The following is a 12,437-nucleotide window of genomic DNA, read 5'->3' on the forward strand; positions in this document are numbered from 1 at the left end:
GAGTGCCATGGCATCACAGCTCACAGCAACCTCAAACTCCAGGGCTCAAGCAATCCTCTTACCTCAGCTTCCCAAGTAGCTGGCACTACAGGCATCCACCACAATGCCTGGCTATTTTTAGAGATGAGGTCTTGCTCTGGCTCAGGCAGGTCTAGAACCTGTGATCTCAGGCAACCCACCCACCTCAGCCTCCCAGAGTGCTGGGATTACAGGCGAGAGCCACTAAGCCTGGCCAAAAAGATTTCATTAATTAGGTCTTGTTCAGAAGCTTCTGGTATTTACCCCATTCTCTCCCATACGGCTTATTTGAGTATGTTTTATTTCCTATATCTGAAGGCAGAGACTGTTTTATTTTACTTCAAAAAGGGGTAATTAGGCTGAGATGATGGATATGCTAATTACATCACTATGCACCAGGAATATGTACAACTGTCGATTAAAAAAATAAAATTTAGTTTTAAAAAAAGAAGACAAACTGAGCCCAGTGGCTAATACCTGTAATCCCAGCACTCTAGGAGGCCAAGGGGGGGTGGAGTTCTTGGGAGTCGGGAGACCAGCATGACCAAGAGCCAGACCCTGTCTCTAAAAAAAGAACTAGCCAGGCTTTATGGGTGCCTGTAGTCCCAGCTACATGGGAGGCTGAGGCAGGAGGATCACTTGAACCCCAGAGTTTGAGGTTGCTGTGAGCTATGACACGACAGCACTCTACCCTACAGAGTGAGACTCCTTCTCAAAAAAATAAAGAAAATCCCAGCTCCCTACCCCTCCGCAGAGGCAATATGGCTTCAGAAGTAAAAGCTGGGGCTTAGTTGCGTTCCCATGAGCAAAAACTCTTTATAATACTGTGTCATAAATTTGTATGGGAACGATAAGAGAGTGGATGTAAAGCTTCCAGGCTCGCAACTATGTAATAACTATTTTTTTTTATTCTCTCCAGTCCCCAAACAAAAGCCTCACATGTTGTAGGCATTCAATCATTGCTAGTAGAGCTTATCTAGTAAGTACACTTGTACCCAGTAATACATTAGAATTATCTGTTTCTGGAGGACTAAGGTGATTAACCATGATTTAGTAGCGCTTGAAAATGCTTGGATTAGCAATATAAAACAATTCCACATCATCTAGATCAACGCTGGCCAATATAACCTTCTGCGAGGCTGTTAATGTGCTATAATCCGCCTCGTCCAATGATTATTGGGCTCCAGAAATGTGCCTAGTACAACTGACAAAGTAAAATTTTCACATAATTTCAATGAGTTACAGCGCAGCTCCAAAATCTGCCTCACCCTGTCAGCAATCTTTAAACTCTGAGAGCTCGGGTCCTCTTTTTCACCCCCCCAAAATAATTCCTTATTTTGTTGTTTTGTTTTTTTGAGACAGAGTCTCCCTATGTGGCCCTTGGTAGAGTGCCGTGCCGTCACAGCTCACAGCAACCTCCAACTCCTGGGCTTAAGTGATTCTCTTGCCTCAGCCTCCCATTGTAGCTGGGACTACAGGCACCTGCCATAACGCCCGTCTCAAAGAATTCTTTAATCTAAGTAACTCTCACTCATTTAATGCTTCACAACTTTGACTCAAGCCCAACCCCCTTTTTCCTTTCGCTGTTACACGTGTCCTCACAGTGAAACTTCACAAAGAGCTGACCTGAGAAAAATCTCGAGAAGTTGCCCGGGACACAGTGAGTCAAACATCAAGTGACATGTAATCATCCAACTAAAATAACTCATTGCGTCTCTGCCTCTAGAGGCAGAGTCCGGAGGGTGGACCCGAACGCAAAAAAAACCTTGCGAAAGGCTTAGCAAAAACGCCGGGAGGCTGAGAGCGCTCCCGTCACGCGGACACCGCGCCGGGGACTCGCGTGCAGGCCCAACGTCACCCGTCCCGCCCCCACCCGTCACCGCGCCGCGCCAGCGAACACCACGAGAGTACTTCCCCCGCGCCCCCCAGAGAATCCCGCCCACCCCGCCTGCTCGAAACCCCGCCCCGAAACCGTGCCCGAGCCGCTCATTGCTCAGGGCACCGCGTACAAAATGGCGGCTGGGCCCTCAGGAACCAACCATAGAGACGTCCGCCCTCCGCGACAGCGCGCGCCTCCTAGCGACCGCCCCGCCCCGCCCCGGCCTCGCCTTCCGGCGGGGGCGGAGGAACGGTAAGTCTCCAAGGGCCAGTCTAGGAAAACGGCGGGCAGTCTCCATGGTGCTGAGTCGTCCGAGTCTGGTCACGTGGGTGGTGAAAGCCGTCTGAAGGCGGGGGGTGGGGGGAGGAAGGGGCGGGAAGCGGGGGGCTGATAGCGAGAGGCCGGGCGACGACGGGTTGTCATGGAGTCGTGGGGCTGGGCTGGCGCATGCGCCACCTGACCCACGGGCTTGGTCGTGGAGCGGCGACCCCGGCCTTAGGTGAGAAAGGGAGGGCTGGCCCCGCGGGGAGGGCAATTGGGCACGGAGCGTGGGAAAGGAGGTGGGAGCAGCGAAGAGAGGGAAGGGGAGCGAAGTAGGAAGAAAGACAACCGGGACTTTAGGAGGACTGGGGACAAATGGTGGGAAAAGGGGGCGGTGTGTCCCTCCCTGTTTAGTTGGTGTTGCCGTGAGAGGCGGGGTCTGCGTGGGAGAGGGAATCGCGGGTGAGGAGGAGGCTTCTCTGAGGAGCAAGTGGGGTGACTCTGTTAGGGCAGGTGGGCCCTGGTCCAGCCCTGGGGCTAACAGCCAGCCCGGCGTCCGGCAGTGGAGAGAGCGGTGAGCAGAGGGCCAGGGGATGGGCAGGTGAGTGGGCAGAACTGGATAAGGGTCTGGAGACCCTAACAGGGCCTGGGGCACAGGTGTGCTTTTTTCAGAGACTTGCTTTTACCCACTTTGCTGGTTATTCTGGGCGGCCGCTTGCTAGGCTTGAAGCCTAGGGTAGTGGTTTGAGGGAGAGAGTGGGCACTGCCACGTAGGGAGTTACTAGTTAATGGGTGGGTTGTGGGGAGCTCTGATCCGGGCACAGGCCGGAGCCAGGCTCCCTGTTATTGCACAAGTTCTGGCAGTAGGCACTGCCTGGACGTTTGCCCTGGAAGCTGGTGGCATGCCAGTCACAGCACAGTACTAGGGTCTGCCCAGTTCTGCCCTGCTGAACTGGCAGGTTGGTGGATGCCTAGAGGGTGCACATGCTGTCTGGCACAGATGCAACGTGGGTTGGTGTGAATGGGTAGGTGGGCACTGTTACTGCGAACTCTTTGCAGCAGGGGATCTGAGAAAGTTCCCTAATCTGATCTCCTCTCTGAAAGGTGCAGATGGAGAGAGCCATACCTGGTCCCAAACATAGAAAATTGGATAGAATTGAGTTTCAGGTTCTGTGACAAGAATTTTCAGCCAAGTTGGAGAATGGGAATGAATGTGAAAGGGAGGATGAGTATTAGAGATTTAGGTAGATGGGGTTTTTCCACTGCTGAAGTAACACAGTCTCTCTGAATGGTGTTTCTGAATATGCAAACCCAAAGAAAATAACTTCAGAAAGAGCCTAGCAACATGTTTATAATTCTAACAGGAATTACTCATGGTTTTCTTTCTGTGGCCTTATCACTTCATTGTATTGAAGCTTCTGCTTGGGCTTTCACCTAACACCTTTGTCCAGGCATGCATGGTATACACGTGACACATTTTAAAGGGAACTTGAGCTCTCAGGAAACTTGCCAAGAATCTATAAAAGGAGAGATCTGAAAGCAGCATTTCAGATTCTTTCCTTGTAACCCTTGGATCTCCTTTTTATCGTAAGTGCAGATCTCCACAGAGATTGTTTGTGATTAGACTGACCTTTAATTTGGGTAGTGGATTTGTCCCTGAGGTTTCATCTTAGCGTAAGGAATAGGTTAGGTATCCGTTTTCTGCATGGGATCAGATCTGGAGGTTAGATCTTGCGGTGACCATGGTGTTTGGAAATATAGAATCTTGACCTTCAAGCTGTTCAGGTATTTCTGTGACAGCCAAGCTGCTAGAGCTGTCAGGGAGACTCAGCAGGACAGAGATTTGCTGGAATTTGTTATTCTGTTGAATACCTCACATGTTCATTGTTAGGGGCTGAGGTTGCAAAGATGAAAAACAACCCATGTGGTTGAGACAAACAAATAATTAGACTCTAATGTAAGAAGTGCAAAAATAGAAGTAAGAGCCAAGGGCTTTGGAGCACTTGCTAGAAATGTATCTATTTATATAAACCTATATATTTCTTGATTCATTTTCATTATCAGTTTTAGTGTAAACTCTGGGAAACTTTTGGACAATGTGTTACATACACATGCATAAGAGGCTTAATTAGGGTCACTTCTGACAGTTTGGGAGCTTAATTTAGTCCTTTTAATAGAGAGTAAAATACATGAAGTCTGAGATGTTTGTAAGGCAATGTTAGTGACTTCCAGTTTGTGCCAGGAAGCTGAGAGATGATACAGTGGGTAAGAGCTTAGTAACCCAATTTCAGCTAGTCCGTGTGTGAACATTTAACTTTATTGTAAAACAATACCAAGGAGAAAAAAAATCAAGCAGCTTCTTGAGGTTGTCAGACTTTGTTGTTAGCATGGCCCTGGGTTTGAGAGACCTATAGTAAATGCCATCACTCTGTTTGCTTCTCTCCTGTCCAAAGCTGCTTAGGGTGCTGCATGTGAGTAGCTGTATTGTTGGTGGCTAATTGACTCCCTCAGCCCACTTCCAGGAGAGGGAGGTTGGGGAGGGATGTAACCCTTCATTCTCCATCTCAGAGGAGCCTCCCTAGCTGGGAGGCTAGGGCTTTCTGCTTAAAGAGAACTTCACCCAGGACAGAACCTTTTATATTTTTAATATTTTTCACATCTAAAATAGTCAACTTATCATTGTAAAGATGATTATGAATGCTTTATTTTCAACTGTCACCAACTCCCCAGAATCTAAAACTTTATTCTTTTCCATTTAAGCATTAGGAATGGAAAGGTCTGATACCTTGCTTCACCTATTTTAAGGGTTAAGGCTGACACTTATCTTGACTTTTGTGTAACCTAACAAAAAATAGGTTAGCAAGAGAAAAACATGAGGTTATTTCCTTTCTTTTTGTTTTTAAATTTTCCTAGGAGATGGAGTCTCAGTATATTGCCCAGGCTGGTCTTGAACTCCTGGCTCAAGTATTCCCCAGGTCTCAGACTCCTGACTAGTTGGGATTATAGATGTATGCCACTGTGCCCAGCTCCAACATGATAGTTTTATTTAATCAAAGTTTTATGTAACATAAGAGCCTTCAGAAATTAAGACCCCAAAACTCAGGAGAAATTGTTTGTTTTTATGCTTAGGTTCAATGAAGAATGGATGGCTATGTAGAAATACTGTTGGATAAAAAGGGTATGGTTGTGTAACATTTCTTCCTTCTTTGTATGTGGCAGGACCTATTCTAGAGTAAGGGCCTTGATGATCCTCTATCAGACAAGACAGGTCGGTATGGTTAGCTCTTATAGTGAAAGGCAGGGAAGATTAAAGTCTCTATGACCTTCATTGGGAAAGAGGAAATCTAGTTTCTGTGAGGCCTGACAGTTCAGTTCATGAACTCATCCTAGAAAAAGCACTACATACCTCGTTGCTGAATATCACTATAGTTAACTTCAAAGTACTCCTCCTTGGATGCTATGCATCAATGCCAGCACCTAGTCTACCCTTCAAAGCAATTTTGGAATTCTTTTTCTGAAATGGCCACTGAAGCTTTTATCATATTACCCTTGATGTCCTGAATGTCATCAAAACATCTTCTTTTCAGTATTTCCTTTATCTTCAGGTAATGAAAAAAATTATTGGGGACCAGATAAAGTGAGTAAGGAGGGAGTTCCAATACAGTTATTTGTTTATTGGCTAAAAACTCCATCACAGACAGTGCCATGTAAGCTGGTACATTGTTGTGATTCAAGAGCCATGAGTTGTTGGCCAAGATTTTAAGTTAAGATTTTCCTGTTTCTCTATGGATGCTTACTTGGTCTATGGTACTTCTCACAGTTAGCAGATGATTTTGATACACAATTTGATGAATTTTTGTAATATTTTCATCAGTTCTGCTTGTTATTGGCCACTCTGACTTCTCATCAGGGATACTTTCTCTCCCCTTGGAAAATGTTTAATCCAATTGTACACTACCATTTTCTTCATGGCATTATCCCCATAAACTTAGACTAACATGTTCCTGATTTCACTTCCATTCTTACAGTGTTTAACAAGAAATTTACGAATGTTTGTTCCTTGCTGTAATTCAAGCTGTGACATTCTTACAATGGCACACAAAAACACCCCAAACAATAATGAATGCCACTCAGCAAGACACTACCACATGACATGAGCACAGCTGTGAGACACACTGATATATCAAGGTTATGAAACCACCTTCCCAAGTTGTTCACACAGTGCTGCCAATGTAAGCACACAGCGATAACTGTGCAAATTTAATTATCAGACTTTGTATGGTCTGCATTAGGGGAGAATGGGAAGCAGAAGGAAGTACAGGAGGTCAGAAGAGACCTTGCTTCTGAGAACCTTCCAGTGTTCTTCAGGTCAGAGGACTTAGCATGCCAAAGCACCATACTTTGGGAAATCATTTTCTGGGTCCCAACAACCAGTTTATCAACATTGTAGTATTTTGAGTCCATGATCAATATTGTCTTGGAGACTCTTAATAAGGTGAAATAAATTCATGTGTATTTCCTGTACATCAGTTGGCTACACTTTAATAACAACAGCAAGACTTTTTTCATTGCCTTATCACAAAAATTGTAGAAGACTGAATTGGGATGCTTTATCTAAAATATCTATAAAAATAATTTTGTTTAGTAAGATGTGAAACTTCGTAAAGTTCTTAATTAGTTGTAACTAACATGAGCTACTTTCCTAATCTAAATCAACAACCTGGTCAGACTTGAGTTAGTCTGAATGCCCATCCACCCATCCACAAGCTACATCTACTTGCATTTTGGAGAAGGCTCCTATTCCCTTTTGGACCATTATTATTTTACGAAAATTACATTGTGCACATTTGTTGGGCTTCATACAAAAGTTCCCAATTTAATTAAAGATACAGCTTTACATTTTAGTCTACTTTTTAAAGTGGGTTGTCCATGCTGTCAGACTTAATAGCCATCCAAGAGACATGGATTTTAGGTAGTGCTTTGCAAGATGTGAAGCGCCTTTGTTTATCTTTTGTGACTTGTAGAAAGAGCGGTTGATTTGACGAGTTGAAGGGAGAAACCAGTTCCTTTAAATGAGTTAGACATGGGGCAAGATGATTTTTACTTGGAATTGTATTAAAATTCACTCTGGGCCAGCACTATGGGAGGTTGAGGTAGGTGGATTGCCTGAGCTCAAGAGGCCAGCCAGAGCAAGAGCAAGACTCTGTCTCTACTAAAAAAAATAGCTAGGTGTTGTGGTAGGTACCTGTAATCCCAGCTACTCAGGAGGCTGAGGCAAGTGGATCTCTTGAGCCCAAGAGTTTGAGGTTGCTGTGAGCTAGGACGCCATGGCACTCTGCCCAAGGTGACAAAGTGAGACTCTTGTCTCAAAAAAAAAAATATCACTCTCATTCAGTTCCGTTTGTCTTCCCTTTAGTCTACTTCTATTGTATATAAAAGGATCAGCAAGAGGGTTGCTCAAGGACGCTTATAAGCTTCCTTGCTTCAGTTTTATTTTGAATCCTTCTGCTTCTTGGGTAATTGGTGTTCTTTACTACAACGTTGATGTTCTTGTATTAGCATAAATCTCCAGGATTAGCACTTAAGGGTATTCCAGTTGCAGTGCTGTTTAGCAGGGGGTTGTGTTTCTCTGCACTCAGAAGGACAACAGGATAGAGTCATGAGTGGATTGTGAAATAAAACATCACCAGGCTTTGCTTTTACTTCTGCCCAGTTGCATTGTTTTTGTTTTCCTTGTTGGCTTGGTTCTCTTTATCCCTGAAGTATCCTTTGTGTTCTTATCATACTGGCCTTACAGTTGCCATTCCTTGGTAACTCAACATGGCCTTGTTAAAGTATCTGAAGTATTCTCAGCCTTGACCAGTCCTTTGAAGGGCCGATTTGTTTCATCCTTGCACTGTTAGTGTAGGTGCGGGTCTGCTCTGGACTAGCTGTGTGTCACTGGAGCAAATCTAGGCTCTTTCCTGGGCTCTAGTCTTCCATGTGACTGCCTACTGAGCATCTACACTTGGATGGCCTGTAGATTCTTCTGTATCTTCATGACCAAACTGAGCTAGCTGAGCCATGCCACCCTGCCCCACCCTACCCAATTCCTTTCTGTGGTCTTCTTGAGCTCTCCAACTTAGAAAATGGTACCACTATCTCTATTCCCTTATACAATGGCTAGGTCCCATCGGGTGGATGGTGCTCCACGTTTCATTTCTGGGCATCTCTACAGCCACCGCCTTAGTTCACGATGCGATGACAGCTTCTGAACAATCTCAGAGCCACTCTCCACAGTCACAATGCCTCTTTCTACTTTACTCTTAGTGTGGCATCCAAACTGCTTTTAAAATGCAAATCTGATTATGTCAGATTTTAACTCTTTTGGTTAAAATCCTGTAAGTTCATATCCACCTCTTTCCAGCAGGGATTCCCAGGCACTGCCTTTCTGTCCCTTGTAGCATCAGTGCATGGCATTCTGTACCCTCTGCACCGTGCTCTGGCCTTTCAGCTCTTTGGGTGTGCCAGGCTCCTTCCTCCCTTGGCTCCTTCCCTCTGCCTGGGACACACTTGCATACCCCACTCACCATCTTTCACCTGCCTGACTCCTAACCATTCATCCTCCAGATCCCAGCTACATGGCACTTCCTCAGTTCCTCAGACTCTGAGCCCCTCCCTTCATAGCTCTTATCAGTCATTGGCTGTGAGTGCTTATCTGTCTGTCTGTCTGTCTCTCTCTCTCTCTCTCTCTAGATCCTAAGCTCCAGAAAGGAATTGACCATGTCTGTCTTTGCACTGTACCTCATCCTCGCACATGCCTGTTTTACAGTGGGCACTTGATAAATATTAAGTAACTAAATGTAACTTATCCAAGCCTCAACTTCCTCCTCTGTAAAACAGAATAGCAACTGGGGAGGACCCTGTGAGACTCAAGTGAGATAACATAAATAGCAATAGTTATGGACTTTTATACTATGTATAAACACTTTATTATGTATATAATAAAGTATTTTTTAAATACAAAAAATAGCATGCGTATATAAGGAGTTGCTTTTACTTTATTCGGTACTTCATCCACAGAACTTAAAGGTTGATTTGAAAAACTATACACTGTGGAAGGGGGTAATAGGTCGTGAGCCTACAAATGTGTGCCAGGAAGGGAAAGCAAGAAAGCAAGCCTCCTGGTGTTTCTCCTTTCCGCTTTCCCTTTTCCCTCTTAGAGTTGAGTTGGTTACCCATTCTAAAAAGCCTAATCAAATGTGCCTTTGTTAGCCGTTCACAAAGCTTATGCTGAATGTGGTTTGTGTGCCTTGAATTTGTAATGGATTTACAGGGCAGCCAGAGGACTGTGAATCCCTTTTTGGGTGGAAACCATTCTGTTTAGTAAACTAGAAGCTTTTGTTAACTGACATCTCTGAGAAAGTATAGCCGAAGTGGGTGAGGTCAGTGTTCTTTGCCCTTCCTTTTATTCACTGTTTGAATCACCTGTTTCAGCCCTCCAGGCAATGACTTCTTATGTAATTGTTGTTTTTCATAGGGCAATGCAGATGAAAAAAGTACCAATGAATCTGCCTCTAGCCCAGTAAAACATGGAGAGGAAAAACCCAAGCAGAGAAAGCCCCAGAAGACTCTCGGCCAAACTAGGCAAAGGCACAGAGATGAAAAAGGTGGCTCGTCAACTCGGCATGGCTGCTGCTGAATCGGATAAGGACTCTGGATTTTCAGGTTAAAAATATCTTATTCCTTCCACAATTTAATGAGTGATTTGCCTGAAAAATTTCATCCCTAAAACTCATTTGTGTGATAAGGATGGAACGTTTTCACATACAGGAGAAATAACTATCTTGGTGTCTTACAATGGTAAATCTGATGCTACATGACAGAGTACCCATCAAAGTCATCGTGGGACTAAAATGATTTGACATATTTTTTCAACTTAGCTGGTCAAATTCATTTCTAACTGTTACAGGTGATTACTGGAAGAAATAAATTTTGGGCGTCGCCTGTGGCTCAAGGAGTAGGGCACCAGCCCTGTATACCAGAGGTGGCAGGTTCAAACCCAGTCCTGGCCAAAAAAAAGAAAAAAAAAACTACTCATGATTTTGTTGTTTTAATTCCTTTTTCATAGTAATTGTTATACTGTAGGAAAAAAGTACTATTGCATGTTGTTACCATGTAACAGATTTGAAAGGCTGTTAGTTAAATAAAAGTAATGCTATACATAATTTAAGATAGCTTATTTGCTAAGGAAATAATTTTGCTGTGTTTAAAAATGTCCCCGACTCCCCCTGCCCAACAATCTGCTCTCTGTGCATTTTGCATTTGGACAGTGAGCCACCTGGCCCAATTCTAAACTCAAGTATCTATTAGAGACAAGAAAATAGAACAGTTTTCCTTACAAATTTGTCTTAAAACCTTAGCTGAAAGGGCTAGGCGCATACCCACTGAATCTTTTAATTTTGTGTTGAGGCTCTTTTCATTTCCAGGTTTGAGGGTACTAGCCTGAATGGTTCCAGCACCAGCAGTTTTGGCCTAAGGATTTAGAGGGGTGATGGCAAGTGATTCTGATAGAGTTCACATCCTGAGAGTAGAACTAGGTAGGGGAAGATTTGTATCATCTAAACTCACAGAGACTAATTGATCATTTTTGTTGATTTGTTAATTTATAGTGAGAAATGCAGCTGTTAGAAAGTAGAACTCTTCCCCCTTAGACTGGTGTATTTTCTCCCAGCAGGCATGCTGCATGAGAAGCCAAATTATAAATAGACTGTTGCTCAGAGAGGAACAGAGGACCGACCAAGGGATTAGATTAAGAGGAATTAGTTGCTCTGTCCAGGGAAGGGTGGGCTGACCTGTAGCCCTTTGGGCTTTTCTTCTCTGTTGCTTAACACTGTTGCCCAAACTTAGCTCATAATGCTCACTGTCAGGGTTCCAACCTGGATTGGGAGTGGATAGGGGAGAGGATGCTGAAGAACCAACATAATGTATAAAGTCTGGGTTGCCTGGGATTTCCTGGAGAGACGTACATTAACTCCCATGCCAAGTGGCAGATTGAGGCAATGCAGCACCCCTCTGACTCCTCAGAAACCTTTTATTGATCTCTAAGACAAAGCACATGCAAAATGCAAAAGTGTCAAAACAGAATTAAAAGAAATCTCAAGCCCCCAGGAAGATTGGGTAAAAGGCAACCACAGGGTAATCAGGAACATAGGGTAGTGAATTATCAACAAGGGCCAATAAATGCACCTAGACTAGGGGAAGGGGAAAACAAGTTTTGTCTCCCAGGGCAGACAAACCAACTTCCCTAATCTAACCGCTAATCAGGAATTCATAAGGCAGCAGGATGGTCTTAATGACTTTACCCTGTCTGGGTGCCTCCCTGTTCCTGTCATCTCTCCCTGGTCTTGATAAGGAGCCCCCAGAGATGCCCCACCTTGCTTTACTCTGGATTGAGGTGCCCCATAGAGATCAGTCTGTCTGCTTCCCACAGCTCACCTGAAGAATTTGTTAAAAATACAAAAAATACACCTGGCCTGGTGGCTCATGCCCATAACCCTAGCACTCTGGGAGGCTGAGGTGGGTGGATTGCCTGAGCTCAGGAGTGTGAGACCAGCCTGAGCAAGAGTGAAACCCCATCTGTACTAAAAATAGGAGACTTAGCTGGGAATTCTGATGAGTGCCTACAGTCCCAGCCACTCAGAAGGCTAAGGCAGGAGGATCATTTGAAACCAGTAGTTTGAGATTGCTGTGAGCAACCATGACACCATGGCACTCTAGCTTGGGTAGCAGAGTAAGACTCTGTCTCAAAAAATAAAAATACTGATCCCCAGACCCCTCTCCTGAAGATTCTATCAATGGTTTTGAGAAGGGCTTCAGGGTATGGGTTTTTGTGTTTTGTTTTGTTTTTTTTGAGCCAGTGCCTCAAGCTCTTCCCCTGGGTAGAGTGCGATGGCATCACAGCTCACAGCAACCTCCAACTCCTGGGCTCAAGTGAGTCTCCTGCCTCAGCCTCCCAAGTAGCTAGGACCACAGGTGCCCACCACAACACCTGGCTATGTTTTTTAGTTGCAGCCATCATTGTTGTTTGGCGGGCCTGGGCTGGATTCGAACCCGCCACCTTAGGTGTATGTGGCTGGCGCCTTAGCCACTTGAGCCGCAGATGCCAAGCCTTGTGTGTTTTTTTTAAACAAGTGTCTCTGGTGTGTAATCAGACAGGTTTGGGAAATATTGCTTTAATATCATGTTTGCTCTTTGTCTGTTTTTCATACCTTCTAGAAGCTTAGAAATTAAGGGAAGT

At 44.6% G+C, this 12,437-nt stretch overlaps 1 protein-coding gene across 2 annotated transcripts in view; it reads left to right on the plus strand.

Annotated features, from left to right (window-relative positions):
- Window positions 1-2,193: 2,193 nt before the first annotated feature.
- Window positions 2,194-12,437, plus strand: part of CIPC (CLOCK interacting pacemaker) — a 21,063-nt gene continuing 10,819 nt past the window's right edge. Inside the window, exons 1-2 of one of the 2 annotated variants that reach the window (XM_023511551.1) lie at window positions 2,194-2,396; window positions 9,678-9,865. In XM_023511551.1, the coding sequence (XP_023367319.1) occupies window positions 9,730-9,865 (136 nt within the window). In that variant the 5' untranslated portion in view covers window positions 2,194-2,396; window positions 9,678-9,729. Of the gene's footprint in view, window positions 2,397-2,499; window positions 2,760-9,677; window positions 9,866-12,437 lie in introns of those variants that run through there. The other variant, XM_023511552.1, reaches the window with a different exon arrangement.

Source organism: Otolemur garnettii, unplaced genomic scaffold, assembly GCF_000181295.1.
Source record: "Otolemur garnettii isolate 467f Iridium unplaced genomic scaffold, OtoGar3 scaffold00020, whole genome shotgun sequence".
In the NCBI taxonomy this organism is placed as follows: Eukaryota; Metazoa; Chordata; class Mammalia; order Primates; family Galagidae; genus Otolemur; species Otolemur garnettii.